Raw genomic sequence first — 15,398 nt, 5'->3', positions numbered from 1 at the left:
TTTGTTTTTTTTTTTTTTTTTTTTTTACTATTTAAATTATTGTACACGAAATTATTATGTTGATGTGGATTGATGAATAAGTTTCGTTTTTATTTTTTTAAGAAACATATTTGAATTTTTAGCTAAAATTTTTAAAAATCAAAATATGGTTTTGAAAACTTTGGAGACTTTATTTCGTTTTTTTTTTTTTAATATATGTAAAAATAAAATAAGAAATTAATTTCTCTGTATTAAGCTTTAATAATTAGTAAAACTAGGAAATCTTTTTCTTTTTCTTTTTTTTATTTTCTCTTCTCAAATGATATTTTGTTTCTTGTGGTTGTTAACAATTAATAATTAGACGTGACTGCTTTTTCGAGTGCTGTTTTTTTTGGCTTTAATTCTTATTACACGTTGTCCTTTAATTGAATTTTAACATTTTGTTATTGAATTTAAGTTGGGTTATAAAATTTTCATTATTTCATTTAAGAATTTTATGCACAATTTTGAATTTATTTTCAGCATCTTATGCCTTTAACTATCTAATTTTTTATTTCTCTATTTTAAAATTTAAATTTATGAATATTATTGTTACTCGGGAGTTTCTTTATTTATTTATTTTTAATTTAACTAGAAAGCACTGCTTGAACTCATCTCTGCAATATACACTAAGCCGAGTATAAAAAATATGCATACTGTTCTTAGTTTAACAACCTATGTAGTTGACAGAACTCAAACCGGTTGTAACTAGTTGAACTATGATTAAATTATTTAATTAAAGGCGTAATTTGAAGGATGGGTGCATTGTATTATAGGTGTTTTGAGTTGCTTAAGATTAAAGTAATGTGGTGTGTAAGATTTGAAGGGTAAAAGAAGATGGTAAGATGTATGGGCTTTTTTGAGTGGGAGTTTGAGTTGAATCCAAAGAGAACGTTATAATAAGATCTCCCATCTTTTCTTAGTACTCTGAAGGGTGTTAAAGGGACACAAAAGGAGAGTTTGATTAGATTAACAAATAGTTTGTTCTTTCTCGAAAATGGTGTCCTTTGATTCGATTAATTCATCGTCACAATTTTCAATTCAATTTTGATGAAACGGTTTAGCTTGGTATCGGTGGACTTGGACCATTACAAATGGTATTAGAGCCAGCCATCGAGGGTGTGCCAATAGGGATGTTGGGCCTCAAAAGGAGGTAGACTGTGAGAACCCACATTGGTTCAATAGTTGCGACATTTGTAATCTTCACACGCTCACAACTAGTCTTAACGGAAACTCAAGCCCTATATATATATACATATTTTTCTCCGGTTTTGTGGCTTTGTTGGACTTTATGCGAGATTTGTCTTCGTCAATCAAACATCACTTGTGTGAAAATCTAAGCTACACACGCTGCCTGCGCATGCATGTTCAATTGTCTGCCACACAACTGACTTGGCTCTACACTAGGCCAAGTCATTGCCTCTAATCAAGACTAAGGTCTCTTAATGTAACATTGCATCTCATCTTGTCATCTTGGTTCCCAATCGATATAGTCTATATGTCTTGGCGTCATTCCAAGTCTCATGACATGTGTGGCAAAGCACAACGTTTTCAGCCCTACACTTGGGATGGCTGCGGTGGAGGCCTAGGCCATTACACCGCCCGTCCCGAGATCTTCCAATTTGGAATAGTAAGCAGGTTTGACCTTTTATCCCATCTTGATAGTCGGGCGACTCGCCACATCGGGCTATAAGATAGTAGCTGCATGAATCGAAGCAAAATACTAGAGTGGGCCCCTTGGCTCTAAACCGTACGTACCACTGTTCAATGCCATATTCCGCCGCGTAGAAACTTTTTCTTGTTCTATGGCGTGGGGCTGAGGGGATCCGTATATGTTGTTCAGGTTGATCAGAAGGAGGATATGAAGCAATGCTGGGTAGACCATGATTCCAACCATAGGAACTTGGAGTTCATATCATGGTGAAGGCAAGGTTGTACTCTTTCGATCTTCACAACTTCCTGCTTTGCCTAGCTCGTTCTCCAGCCTCACTCGTGGCTCTCCACGGGAGGGCCATTGAACAACTGGAAAAAGACCGAGCCTTGCTTTGCCATACACTCTGGTTTCGTCCCGTTGTTGCGTGACTATCTTAGTCAAAGGATCGGCCCGCCATTATTTAAATGTACATTTGATTGTTGAGGTATTAGCATCCGAATTAATAATATTTTAAATCAATGAATAAAATTAGAAATATATTGACAAGATTATTAATAAATTTATTGTTTATTATTTATTATTTATTTAAATAAATAAATAAATAATAAATAATAAATAAAACTGCTTCTCCGTCGTAGTCTTGAGAGTTCCAATCAAATCTGAAATCTAAAGCCTTCGCTCATTTGGACCCTCCCGCCTCTTCCTCTTCCTCTTCCTCTACCTCTTCGTAATTTCACTCCACACTCATCTCCCTCCTTCATTCTTCCTCGCCGTCATGGTCGTCATCTACACGCTCTGATTATCCACCTTCAATCTCACTCAATCACCTATTCTTGCTACGATTTTTTTCTCCGGTTTTAGGGATCCGTTTGCCTGGGTGCGGGCCCGAATTCTCTGGAAATCGGACAGGAAAGAACACCCATACGATTCCCCGTCGATCGCCAATTTCATATCCCTGAGTTGGTAGCTACAGACGACGGAATTGCGCCGAATTTCATCACGTTGATTTTGTTGGAATATTTGCGGTGCGGAGGCGGCGTAGATAATGGGGCTGCTTAGTATCATTCGTAAAATTAAAAGGAAGGAGAAGGAAATGCGCATACTCATGGTGTATGTAAAACTCTCTTTCTCTTTCCGCTTCGGTCTATTTCTCTGCATCTCATTCACTTGGATCCATTGTTGGTTGTGTTTTCAGAGGCCTTGACAACTCTGGGAAAACGACGATCGTTTTAAAGATTAACGGGGAGGATACTAGCGTTATCAGCCCTACACTTGGCTTCAATATCAAGACTATCATCTATCAGAAGTGAGCTTCCTTCCTAATTTTACCATGTTTTTCATTCATAATTATTTCTGGATTGAGATTTTCTTTTCAAGTTTTGGGATCTGTTATGCACACTCCTCACTCTTTAGTTGTTATTTAGCTCCAGCAAATAAATTGAGATGAACATGAACATCATGTATGGGTTATTTTGCAAGTCTTTCTTATTCTGAGAATTTTTGGTGATGACACGGAACAAATCTCATCTTCACTAATACATTAGTTGTTTTAACTAGATTCTAAGTTCTAAAACCTTAATCATCTACTTCTGGTTTGGTTGCTTTTTCTTGTGGGAAATTTTTCTAGTTCAGGTATTTGAAATTTTGAAATGCTATTAACTATTTTCTTTGATAGGTACACACTTAACATATGGGATGTTGGGGGCCAAAAGACTATAAGATCCTATTGGAGGAACTATTTTGAGCAGACTGATGGTTTAGTATGGGTTGTTGACAGTTCTGATCTTAGAAGATTGGATGATTGCAAATCAGAACTCGATAATCTTTTGAAAGAAGAGGTTAGAAGTCCCCCTTTTTTCATTGGGCAAATTGACAATGTCATAACCTATTTTCTCTGGTATAGTTGTGACTTGTATGTTGGTTTATGCATATATTTCCTTTATCTGTTTGATTTGGAATGACTGACTGCATCATTTCTTTAAACTGAAGTAAGCAAATTATAGGCTCCATCTTTCCATTTTCATTTTTTATATGAACCAAGACTATCACATTTTGGAATCGAAAATAATAGAGTTTCTATTTTAGCTTTGTTGAGAGCTAAGCTTTTAGCTTGCATATTCTTGTGTTTAGGCTCCCTCATGCATGTGTAGAGTGATTTTCACCTCATACGTAAGCGTACTCTCGCAATGCATGTGTAGAGTGATTCAAATCACTAGTTTAGAAACAAGTTTTCTTTACTCTTGATCTTTCATTAAGGTAATTCATTTCAAAACTTTTCCTTGGGTTGCTTCCATAACAATTTTTATATGTATTTGCGAGACATTACTAGTATGGACGATAATTTTGATCGTTTGATATTGTTTTCAAGTCTATAGTTTATTTTGACTCACGAGTAGTAAGTTATGAATTTGCTAGTGACTCGGCAAAATTTTTGAAGCATAGGCTTTATAAGTTGATATGTGGCCCTCTTATACTTTCAATCTGTGCTTTTGTGTATCCTCTCTTGTACTTTCATATATCATAATGAATCAGTTTCTTACTGAAAGAAAGATTAAAGTATACAAGCAGTAGATTAAATGTTAGCAATGCATGATCAAAGCTTCAATAAAATATTATATGGATGATAAAGAATGGTAATTTACTAATGTTGCCGATCATATTACAGAGGCTTTCTGGAGCATCATTGCTTATTCTAGCTAATAAGCAGGACATAAAAGGAGCTCTTTCTCCTGAGGAAATTACTAAAGTAAGAAGTTCCTCTTAGTTCAATTCTTCTTTGATTGGATCTTTTCAAGTTTTTTGTTCTGCTGAAGACCTTGCATGTTGTTATCGTTAGGCATAATTTAGTTCATTCCACATCTATTTGTAGGGTAGGCTACGTCCTCATGCAATAGTATTTTAGGAAAATCATGAGCATGAAATAAAGGCTGCATTGCATGTGTAGACTGCGAGGGCCAAAATGAGATTATAGTAACTGGCGTCTATTCTTCTTTCGATTATAGTAACTGGCATCTATTCTTCTTTTGAGGTCAGATGTTCTAAATCTCCATAATTGACAAACTTTTTGTATTAAAAAGAAATTACTAAGTTGGAGTTGGAGCTCTAAAAGAAATGCTGTCCAATGCCCAGTTTACAGTGAGGGGTTAACAAGAACTAGTACATTACTGCCTGCTTATTTGTTCATCTCTTGCTCTCCAGGTGCTGAACTTAGAAGCCATGGACAAAACCCGGCACTGGAACATTGTTGGCTGCAGCGCCTTCACTGGTGAGGGGCTGCTGGAGGGGTTCGATTGGTTGGTCCAAGACATTGCCTCCAGAATCTATGTGCTAGACTAGTACCTTTTTGATTCGATTTCTCGTTCCCGTGGAAACTGATCTAAATTTTGTTGAACATGTGTGTTGCTGCCCTTTCATGTTAAAGGCTCATCATTTTTGAAGAGTGATCGTAATTGTTTAAAATTATATATCTTTAAAGAAGAGATCTGGATGTTCATTTACATGGTTGAAAATACATATCTCAGGCAACGTCAGTAAAAGGGACTATCAATATGAGGCAACAGTTATTACTCTGGATTTATCAGAAACAAATCACATTGAGACGAAGTAAGGGAGCTACTTCAATAAGAACGGGAGAAAAAAAGTAATACACAAGAAACAACAAACATCCAAAGATCCACATTCGGATATGTTCATATATATGCTTAATGATTCATTCACGTGGATTATGCAATTACAAGCTTTAATGATTAAACATTCTAGTGGGTTCAATTCTCTTCAAGTTGATCAATTAATTTGATAAAGTTATACCAGCAAAATGAAGAGAATTGATCAATTAATTTGATAAAGTTATACCAGCAAAATAGCACAAACACAAAGTATTTCCATTCTTTTGTTGGTTGATGAAGACACCCGGATTTGAACTGGGGAAAAAGGGATTTGCAGTCCCCTGCCTTACCACTCGGCCATGCCGCCAAAACAATACAAAATATTGGATTGGCTCCATCTCTTTAGTATTTTACAACACACGATATCTAAAACTAAAAACCGAAAAACGTTACTTTCTTTTTCTATTAAAAAAAATGTGTATTTTACAACACAATATCTAAAACTAAAAACCGAAAAAAAAGTTACTTCCTTTTTCTATTGAAAAAAAATGTGGACTTTCCGTCACAAGCAAAAATTAAGGAGACAAATGGGAACAGTTAACTGTGAATTCGTAAATGATTCTTGGATTAAAATTGAAAATTAGGTTTCCCTAATAATATAAGAAAACAATCCAAAAATTGATACCTTACCTAAATAAATAAAAATTGATACATAACTGATCATTACTGATCCATCCATGAAAAAAAGAGAGTTTTAAGCCTACGCTTCATCATTCTTTGTATTGATTGCCTCTCCCCGCTTCTTATAATAATTATGAACTAAAGAATGTCTAAACATTAACATGATACCATCCCGTTTAATGTCTTCATAGATATCGTCTAAGCATGTAAATAATATTAACAATAAAGTTGATCCAGAGATCAGTAATCCATGATATAGATATCGGAAATACCTTGTATCAGGTCAAGCATGGCGAGCTCGTTCTCAGAACTGTTAAAGACAAGCACAAAATAAAGGGTGGCGAAGTGTTTGTATACAAGACGAGAGTCCTGCAGCACAAAACAAAAGGAGAATACACTCTGTAATTGCTCTATAATCGGCTGAACAAGGCCAACCAACATTCATTTTTGACAAATATTTAGCTTATTCAAGAATCATAATGAAATACATCCAACAAACAGTACCAGAAGGAAATTGTTGGACAAGGAATTATGCGATAAACGAAAAATTACCGGACCGAAGATGGGACTCAGCTTCCACGAAATTGCTGACGTTCTCAGCTCGACTGCAGAGTACTGTACAAACCGGGAAACAAAACGAAATCAAAATTGAAATATAGGTTAGTTCCGAACATTTCAGTACTTCGAAAGCATAATCGAAAGATAGAACTACGAACCTCCATAGATGCTACGAATGAGCTCCAGCTGCTTCCCGACGGTCTAAATTCAAGAATTCATCATCAGACAGATCATTAAAATAGAAATGCCGCAAAAAGGATATGAAAATTCGGCACGTAACTCCCAGAAAGGGACCTGAAAATCGTAGAACTTAGCAAACCGAGGCTTGCCCTGTGTGTTCATCACTATCACCGCCCGTATCATGGTGTTCCGAACTCCGAACACTCCGGCCAATTACTGCGCTCAAACGCACCATTTATACCGTCTGGATCTAAGAAATTGTCACGTCGATTGTCTTCTGGAATCTGCATATGCCAAATCACAGGCCACAAAAGACAATTTCCCGCGAAGAAAGATGGCCGAAGTTAAAATTTCAATGGTTGGGCCTGGGCCTAACCAGTTGTGTTCTTGGGCCACTGAAAATTGCCCTAACGAATTCTTCAAGACGGATGCAAAAATATTGGGGGATGAGACGCGCAAACAAGAGCTTCAGTATCATGTCTTCGGAAATCGACGGCGGCGACGGCGACGGCGACGACATAAGCCCCGTCACTGTGATCCTTCCTGAGGAGGAAGCTGATATAACCAAATTGTCTGTTATACATGACGATTTAACATCTGAATTGCAGCGCCAATTCATCCGTTCAATCAACTCATCACTATCGATCAGGCAGCTACGTTCCCAAGGTCTCTCGTTCCAGCTCTGGCCGGCGGCGACCACCCTCGTCAACCTTCTCGACAAGCAACGCTCTCATCCTGAAACCAACCCTCTTACTCCCACTCTCACTGCCTTGCGCAACAGTTCAGAATGTCGAACTCTGAATATTCTCGAAATCGGCTCCGGAACCGGTTTAGTCGGAATCGCCGCAGCCGCTACACTCGGAGCAAAAGTGACAGTAACCGATCTCTCGCATGTGATTTCCAACCTTCAATTCAACGTCGAAGCTAACGCCGACGTAGTGGCTGCGAACGGCGGCTGCGTAAGGGCGGCGTCGCTGCATTGGGGAGAACCCATTGACGCCGAGCTGATTGGGCAAGAATTTGATCTCATCCTGGCTTCCGATGTTGTATACCATGACCATTTGTACGACCCTCTAATCCAAACGTTGAGGAGCTTTCTCTTAGACGGAGGAAACCCCAAAATGGTGTTGCTGATGGCTCATTTACGGCGGTGGAAGAAGGACTCCGCCTTCTTGAAGAAAGCCAGAAAGTTTTTTGAAGTCGATGTTCTGCATACAGATCCTCCGGCGCCGGGATCAAGAATTGGAGTTGTTGTATACCGTTTTGCAGCGAAGCAAAGTAAGAAACCGGCCATTGTTTCAGCAAAGAGAGGTTGAATATCGATCTTTAAATCCATCATCGTTTACTGTATCGTGAATCCTTTTATTTGCCTTCTTCTAGCTCTCTTACAGAAATTAACATTCGTAAAAGAGACAGTTCAATTTTGTTCTGTTAATCAAATTGGAACTATGAACTTCTCTCATTGTTCTCTGCCCATTGGTTCAAGCTAATTTAGAAGCGAGATTGAGAACTTTCAGCAGGAGCCTATGCTGATGGATCTAATAATATATATTCTTTTCCAGTTATTCTCTACTTTCACAACAGTAAATATGTTCAATTAGTATAAATCTAGATGAACAAGTCAGCACGATACAGCTTGTGTTAGGAATCACAACTCTCCACAATGGTATCATATTGTCCACTTTGAGCATAAGTTCTCATAGTTTTGTTTTGAGCTTCCCCAAAAAGTATGATATTGTCCACTTTGAGCATAAGCTCTCATGACTTTGCTTTGGCTTTCCCAAAGTCATACCAATGAAAATAATATTTTTCACTTATAAACTCATGATCATTCTCTAAATTAGCCAATATCGGACTCACTCTCAACAATCCTCAACAGCTTGAAACTATGATATTTATGGTACATAACCTAGAATTGCTTTGTTGTTACGTCAAATTTAAAAGCCCAAAGCAACCAATAAATATAGAAACACATTTTCAACGATAACATATTACATGTTAACTCAACTTACTAGACTAACATATATACAACAAAATAAAACAATAATAATAACCAATCGATGGACTATATCACCTTAACGTAAAATTGCTAAAAAAAAACTGAATAAAAATAGTAATGGTAGTAAATAAACCAACAGTGATGAAGAAACTTGGTCCAATATCTTCTAACTAATATATTTAAAGATGATATTAGATAATATGACTTCGTGTCCCATAATTGTGAAGCACTCATGGAAGAGGAAAGAACGAAATTACTTACAGAAGGCAAAGTGAGAATGGTGGCTGCAGCGAGTGAATGGAAGTTCAATATCTAAACCAGCATCAGCCTAAAACATTATTGACCCATGCTTTTATTTAACAATCCATTCCAAGCCATATAAACACAAAAACCTAATCATTCAGATCCGGATGGATTCGAACCACCAACCTCCCAAAAACCAACCTTATTGGCCTTGAGCGCTCTACCACCTTTGAGCTACAGGTCTCTCCCAAACGGTCTCTACAACAACAACCATATCAAATCATGAACCCAATATAGATGATGCATAACAAAGACATCACATACGGATGGTATGATCAAATACCCCTATCTCGTATCTTCCCGTCGCAAAAGATAATAATACATTCAATCAACCAACGCTAGCAAACCAATAATCATTTTCTAACCTAAGACTGTGAGTTGCAGGAGTACAGATGACGGGTATTGAAGGAAAGGAGCTCGTACAGGACAATCTGATAACACCAATAGATGAATATAAGAAGAAAAAACAGATCAAACATTAATGGATTGAAGATTGCAGCAATTAACAGGGCTTTCACATCATAAAGAACAAAAATATTAACAGAACTCAATCCACAATAGAAAATTATTCAAGGGAAAGAATATGGACAATCGCATTTTTCTGTATTCTTATTGCAACCAAGTGAATATCCTAACCATTCAGGAGCGTAATAATCAACGGTGTATTTTTATTTACAAGTTTCATTGATTCTTCAGCTAATAGAATAACAGGGTAAAATGCCGGACTACAATTATTGTCCGTAATTAAGCAAGTTCAGAAAAGCACAACGACGTTGGTTAGATGAGATTATCTTTTCCTTGAACGAGAGTAACAAGGTACTCTTAAATTACAGACTACCACGATAAATCTATAAACTCGTGTAAAAGAAAAACATAACATTAAGTTAACTAACAACATCGGACGAAATCAGATCTTGAATTTCCTCCATAGCTTAAACAAAAAAGAAAGAACATATGTAAAATGGAAGGAGAGAAATGAAGGACGCATTTCCTGCCTAATTAAATGAGAATCTAAAAAATTCAGTTACCGAGACTGTTCCACTTGGGCATTTCAGGCATCAACACAACCAGCAGATCCGACAGCTCAGCATAGCGAAGATCATATCAGCATTGAGACGCTCGGCCCGATCCAAAATGAGTTGTCCATGCGCCTCTCCATTACTAGATAGCGATTTACAATGAAGCAGTAATAAAATGAAGGGAATATACAAACTTAGGCCATCAAAAGTGACATAAAATGAGCATAATATACAGCAAGACCAATTTGGTGCTGCTTAATAGACAAAGTAATGGATTTACGCGCATGCACAAGCATCTGCCCGTAAAGACAAATAAAGATATGAAATACTCGTTTAATCTATGTATAGGGATTTTTATCAGAAGGGGTGAAATAATGGATATCTTTGTCGTGGCATACGAATGATAATTCTACTTAAATATTAAATTGAGCATGACAAACCTTACTTTGGTGCTTGAATATTCTGATGAATGGGCAATACTTGGCTCAAATTAAAATTATATGCTCGCCTACTTACGGAAGATTAGTCAAAGTTATTCATGGACTGCATGAGCGGGAAGCAAGCGATCTCTCAGGATTGCAAACAGGTGCGGTCAGCAAGGCATAATATGAGAAAGATAAAGGAAGAGAGGAATCGGCACAGTTCAGTGAGGAGGGACCCCGGGCAATTCCCGTGCGATTCCCCCTAAAAACACACAAAAAAGAAAATTTCATTAACGTAGTTGACCTGCCATGCAAGCTCACCTGCCATGGCAAAGGTCGGATGACAAAGATTGATCAGAAACAGTCAACCTAAAAGTATAGGGGTACTGCGGCCTGATATCTTATACATCCATCATAACGCGCTAATCAAATCAACCTTCCTTGGATGAAACTAAATGTTTTTAACTGCCAAGAATTTCTTACGGTTGTAGCAACCCGAGAAATTGTTGAATCGGAGTCGTTTCTCCACCTCGCGAACAGTATGGAACCTTTCCAATCGTCCTTGTATTGAGAATCTATTTAGACCGGCAATTCAATTGCAGAAGACCTGGAAAATCCTGCGAGAACCCTGTTTTCTTATGAAAGACGTTAAAACCACGACCGCGACCGCGATCGAAGAGATTTTCGCCGCAAGATAAACATGATTGCACACCGTGAAAAGAGATCTCCAATCAGACTGAAAATCGGCAGACAACTTAAAGACAACTACATCTGGAACATTATACGAACCAAACCTGAAATTGGATCTCCAAGAATTGAGGACGACGGTGATCGTAAAAGAACAACAGATCAACACTCACAATCAAAACTTCTAAAAGCGTCCCACGCCAACAAGACCGAAAACTAGTGCCGATTGAGAAACAAGGTAAACAGATATGGGACGGGAATGGCGGGAATGAGCCCTAATGGCTAATTCTTTATATAAGGGGGGGAGATGGCCAAGTCAAATGAACCGTTAGGATTTAGCGATACAGGTAGATATGAACGGCTGTAAATTCGTAAGACAGTTGGGCACGTAGAAAACGTGAAGAGGCTGGGGCTCCGTTTGTCTAAAATCGCGTTGATTCCAAGCAACTACGTTATGCTTGCCACGTGATCAATGGTTAATGATTATCCGAAATAGTTTTCCGTAATATTCCTCATATATACGGAGATAAATGGGTACGAAAATCTTTAAATATATTTTCATTTAAAATTTTTATTTAGTTACCATTTTTTATGAAATAAAATAATTTTTGTGTCAAATATATAATATATATATATATATTCTCAAATATATTTTTTCTATTTTTAAAATAACATACTTCAGATAAAAATTAAAAAAAGATAATCTCCTCTTCTACGGCCCCGGTGCGGCGGTACGACTACAGAATTTCCCCAGCTTTATAGCATGACACGTGTGTGAGCTTCAGGGAGATGAGACACCGTCAAACTGGACACGTAATCCTGCCGCTAATATATTCATGAATGTTTTATAGTTTTATTTGAAGGGGGAAACAGAGAGGAGTGGAGCGCCGATTAATGAGAGTCTCAAAAAAGAGTCTAGATGAAGGAGACGGTTGGATACTTATGGAATCAGATTTTTGAGGTTTCGGTCAAAACAAAAAGATCTAGAACTGCGTGTCTTGATTGACAGCGCAACCCACCGGCTTCTGTTCTTGAAATCCACAAAAACAGAAGACTAGGTTCAGTCGCTTTTATCAACATCACATCGAGCTCTCAAATTAGATCATCAATGGGCGGGCGCTATGTGATTCTTAAATCTTGATTAGAGGTATCTCTTTACAGAACACAAAAATAAATAATAATTGTTATTATAGTTCATAATTATGTAATAAACAAGTTACCTGGTTTCGTTTCAACGCCAGGAAGAAACTGTAATGATCGGGACTTGATTCCAGGCCAACGAGAGAAATCCAGGCGAGGATTCGATCAAAGAATACTCACAGCTGTAATCATACTTCCATAAAAGGATTTGAGCTTGACTTTTCGCGTAATGGCTGAGATTTACCGCTTCAAACCCGCAATTTTCCATCATCATTTTCCACTGTTCTTTGTCTTCCATCCGTTCGATTTTGGCTCCCGGCGACGACTCTGGTCCGACAATGTCGCCGATCTGCCGCCCCAGTACGAGCTTTTCCAGTTGCAGCCTTTCGTTTGAGTTGCGAGGTAATTTTGGGTCCAGTGATTCGAACACGGCTGAGTAGTATCGGAGTGCGTTCTTGAACCGGTTAAAGAACCCGACCCGATTCAGGCTGGCTTCGTATTCGCCTAGGGTTACGATTTTAGGGTTCAGTGATTTAGCGAGTCGCAAAACGTTCAGAACGACGCGAGGAGTTTCGTCGAGGAGATTGTAAAGTTGAAGCATGAAATTCACGGCGAGGGTTTCGTCGGAGTCGATTCGGAACGAGGATTCTTTCAGTTCTTCGATTGGGGTGAGGATTCGGTCAAATTCGAAGTTCAGTTCTAGAAGCTTGGCGAACTCGGCCAGTCGATTACCCGTCGCGAACAGCGCTGTGGCTGGGCAGTTTCCGAGCATCGGAGCTGGAATGCCGGAGATCCGGATTCCGGTTGGTTTTCCGGAGGAGCGGGTTGCGAGAGCTTGAAGAAGCGCCGCCCATTGAACTCCCTGAGAAATTCCAAAGTCGATTATGTGAATCTTGCTCGCGTTCTCTGTCATTTCGAGTATCGCTTGATTCGCAGTCAAATGGGCGAATTTAGAGTACGGGCAGGCGTCGTTGAGAGCTTTGTAAGAAATGGTGAAATCATCTGAAGTGGATTCCAAACAAACCAAACGATTCTCCGTTTGAAGTGATAATCTCCGGTACAGAGCTTCGAGGAAGTAAAAAGCGACTCTCTCCGTCGGATCTCCATGCTCCGATGACGATTCCTTAAGCTGGATAAATATTTGCGCCGCCCGATTTGGTTCCGATTCAGAAAGTCTAGCACATTCAATTAGGGTTTTCAGAAGTGGCGGTTTCGGTTCGTTCTCTGCAGAACTCGACGAACAGCCGTTAGTGTCCTTAACCACCACCGGTGGAGTCTTGGGAGTAAGCCCGGTCCATGAAACCACAGGCGGTAGAATGGCGGCTTGATTTTTCGGAGGTTCCGGGAAAATGACTCTGTTGAGATCGGAGGGTGAAGAACAGGGGATGGTGAGGCGACTGGGACAGGGGACAAAGGGATCATCACCGTAGAGAGCAATATCCGAATTAGCGTGCCACGCGTCGCAACCAGAAGGGAGATTAGAGCTATCCGTTGAATCTCCACCAGCCATTAGACTCTCCATCCACTCATCGGAGTCGAAATCTGCAGCAGCGCCGCCGTCGAAATCGGGATATCTGAAAGAAGAAGAATGGTGCTCTAAGTTCGGAAACTGAAAGCTCGTTTCTCCACCGTCGACCACTCTCTGCACCTGAAACGGATCGGAAAATCCAGCTCCGGCAAGCCCAAACCCCAAATCTGGACTGGATAGACCATGGTTCGAGCCACTCCATGGGTTCAGAGTAAAAGTGGAAGGGCTAGTGAGCTGCTGCTGCGGCGGCTGTTGTGGAGGCTGCTGCTGTTGCTGCTCCTGTTGCTGCTTCTGCTTCATAACTTGCTGAGCAATCGCCATAAGATTGCCACTGTCGGCACACATATTCGCCATTCTAGAGCCAAATAAAAAATCTCTAGTCACAAACATGCAACAAAAAAATTTAAAACAAGTAAAAAAATCAAAATCCCAGAAACAATGGCAAGTGAAAGAACACATACAGAAAGAGAAGCTGCCGGAAGTTAGCCGATCACGGCGGCAAGGTCGTCGGTGAAGCTATTTAACCAGAGAGAACGGAGAGAGTGAGAGAGAGAGAGAGAGAGAGAGAGAGAGAGAGAGAGAGAGAGAGATAAGCGTTCCCCCGAGGGAGCTAGAGAAGAGAAGAGGGTGGTCCCACTCGGCTTAGGGGGGGAAATTAACATTTAAAGGAAATAGTCAGAAGAGTTGAATGGGGGAGGACGTGGCATGTGGGGTCCAGTTGGGATCTGAGAAAACCGGATAAGGGGCATCCACGTGGAGGAGGAGGTGGACTGGCACCCGCTCAATCCGGGGAAGCTGACAAGAAGAAGTGGGGACCATAGAGCAAGTTCAGAGTGACGCGTCAATTCAAGGAGGAGACTCTGCCTCGAGAGCGCCGTCGGATGATGTATATGGGGAGAAGATCGTGTCCGTCCAAATACTGAAACAGTGCATGGCAGGGTTATTTTTGTCCGTCGAAAAATATCACACCTATTAATTCCCATTGAAATTAACCCATTTTTATTTTATATTAAATAATCTATTTAGCCTCCAAGAAAATTATTTGATAGTTTTTTATTTCAAATGTTAATATATGACGTAGAGTATTGAACAACATTTAATTTAAGATAGGCTTCATAATTAAATAATTTAGTTTTATTTGAAGTTAAAATCAATAATATTGTCTTTTACTAATAAATTTGTTGAAATTAATATTATATTTGGCGGAAAATAATAACTAAAAAAGAAAGAAAAAAGAAAATGACCGAATTGGGACACGACATATATGTTGTTAGTGTGCGGATTTCGTGTCCAAGAATAGCGATGTTTGTGGTTGCAACGAGGTGAAAAGGACAGGACTGTAATTGGACTTTTCTTTTCTTTTTTGTTATTTATTTAATTATTTTCGGATCGATTCATCGGGACGTATTTAGAATTGGATGGTGCAGAGAGCAGTGTAAGTTTGAATGCAGATAGCCTGTTTAGGGCCATAAAATAATTAATAAAATTATTGTATTGAAAAATTATATTAAATAAATTACTCGGGAGATACCAATTTTACCCTTCTTGGTTTAATTTCAATTTAATTTTTGGTATGGTAATTTTTTTTTTTTTTTTGTTAATAA

General features: G+C 38.9%; 3 protein-coding genes, 1 non-coding gene and 1 pseudogene across 12 annotated transcripts; 2 read left to right on the top strand and 3 right to left on the bottom strand.

Moving 5' to 3' along the window:
* Positions 1 to 2,304: 2,304 nt before the first annotated feature.
* On the top strand, positions 2,305 to 5,169 carry LOC111463242 (ADP-ribosylation factor-like protein 2). The gene is made up of 5 exons (XM_023107110.1): positions 2,305 to 2,782; positions 2,868 to 2,978; positions 3,348 to 3,510; positions 4,338 to 4,418; positions 4,871 to 5,169. Exons 1-5 carry the CDS (start codon positions 2,718 to 2,720, stop codon positions 5,006 to 5,008), a joined length of 558 nt encoding a protein of 185 aa, XP_022962878.1. The 5' UTR covers positions 2,305 to 2,717; the 3' UTR covers positions 5,009 to 5,169.
* LOC111463238 (scarecrow-like protein 4) lies at positions 4,965 to 14,408 on the bottom strand. 9 transcript variants are annotated; one of them, XR_002713848.1, is made up of 9 exons: positions 14,256 to 14,401; positions 12,347 to 14,170; positions 10,027 to 10,159; positions 9,364 to 9,429; positions 9,140 to 9,182; positions 8,957 to 9,023; positions 6,511 to 6,573; positions 5,171 to 5,212; positions 4,965 to 5,074 (listed from the first exon to the last, which is right to left on the bottom strand). XR_002713848.1 is itself a non-coding variant. In XM_023107101.1 (3 exons), exon 2 carries the CDS (start codon positions 14,146 to 14,148, stop codon positions 12,358 to 12,360), a length of 1,791 nt encoding a protein of 596 aa, XP_022962869.1. In that variant the 5' UTR covers positions 14,149 to 14,170; positions 14,256 to 14,401; the 3' UTR covers positions 9,855 to 10,159; positions 12,347 to 12,357. The 9 variants fall into 9 exon arrangements, 3 of the variants coding, with proteins under 3 accessions (XP_022962869.1, XP_022962871.1, XP_022962872.1); XR_002713849.1 differs by having other exon boundaries at positions 9,140 to 9,429; positions 12,347 to 14,168; positions 14,256 to 14,408; XR_002713851.1 differs by having other exon boundaries at positions 9,140 to 9,429; positions 12,347 to 14,149.
* Positions 5,573 to 5,644, bottom strand: TRNAC-GCA. Its single transcript has one exon. It is a non-coding gene; the product is annotated as a tRNA-Cys (tRNA).
* Positions 5,967 to 7,199, bottom strand: LOC111463244 (annotated as a pseudogene).
* Positions 7,108 to 8,155, top strand: LOC111463091 (protein N-lysine methyltransferase METTL21A-like; the record flags this gene model as incomplete). Its single annotated transcript, XM_023106902.1, is given in 2 exon segments — positions 7,108 to 7,143; positions 7,146 to 8,155. Coding segments are annotated over 2 exon segments (903 nt in total), but the record flags the coding sequence as incomplete, so codon positions are not given.
* Positions 14,409 to 15,398: the final 990 nt, after the last annotated feature.

This window comes from Cucurbita moschata, unplaced genomic scaffold (assembly GCF_002738365.1).
Source record: "Cucurbita moschata cultivar Rifu unplaced genomic scaffold, Cmos_1.0 Cmo_Scf00028, whole genome shotgun sequence".
NCBI lineage: Eukaryota > Viridiplantae > Streptophyta > Magnoliopsida > Cucurbitales > Cucurbitaceae > Cucurbita > Cucurbita moschata.
The sequence above is the reverse complement of the archived record's forward strand: the minus strand, read 5'-3'. Positions and strand labels throughout refer to the sequence as shown.

Excerpts from the sequence above, each read along its gene's own strand:
- LOC111463242 (XM_023107110.1), top strand. The coding sequence starts at position 2,718 with ATGGGGCTGCTTAGTATCATTCGTAAAATTAAAAGGAAGGAGAAGGAA. Across the intron at positions 3,511-4,337 it reads ATAATCTTTTGAAAGAAGAG|AGGCTTTCTGGAGCATCATT; the intron begins GTTAGAAGTCCC and ends ATCATATTACAG. Across the intron at positions 4,419-4,870 it reads CTCCTGAGGAAATTACTAAA|GTGCTGAACTTAGAAGCCAT; the intron begins GTAAGAAGTTCC and ends CTTGCTCTCCAG.
- LOC111463238 (XM_023107101.1), bottom strand. The coding sequence starts at position 14,148 with ATGGCGAATATGTGTGCCGACAGTGGCAATCTTATGGCGATTGCTCAG.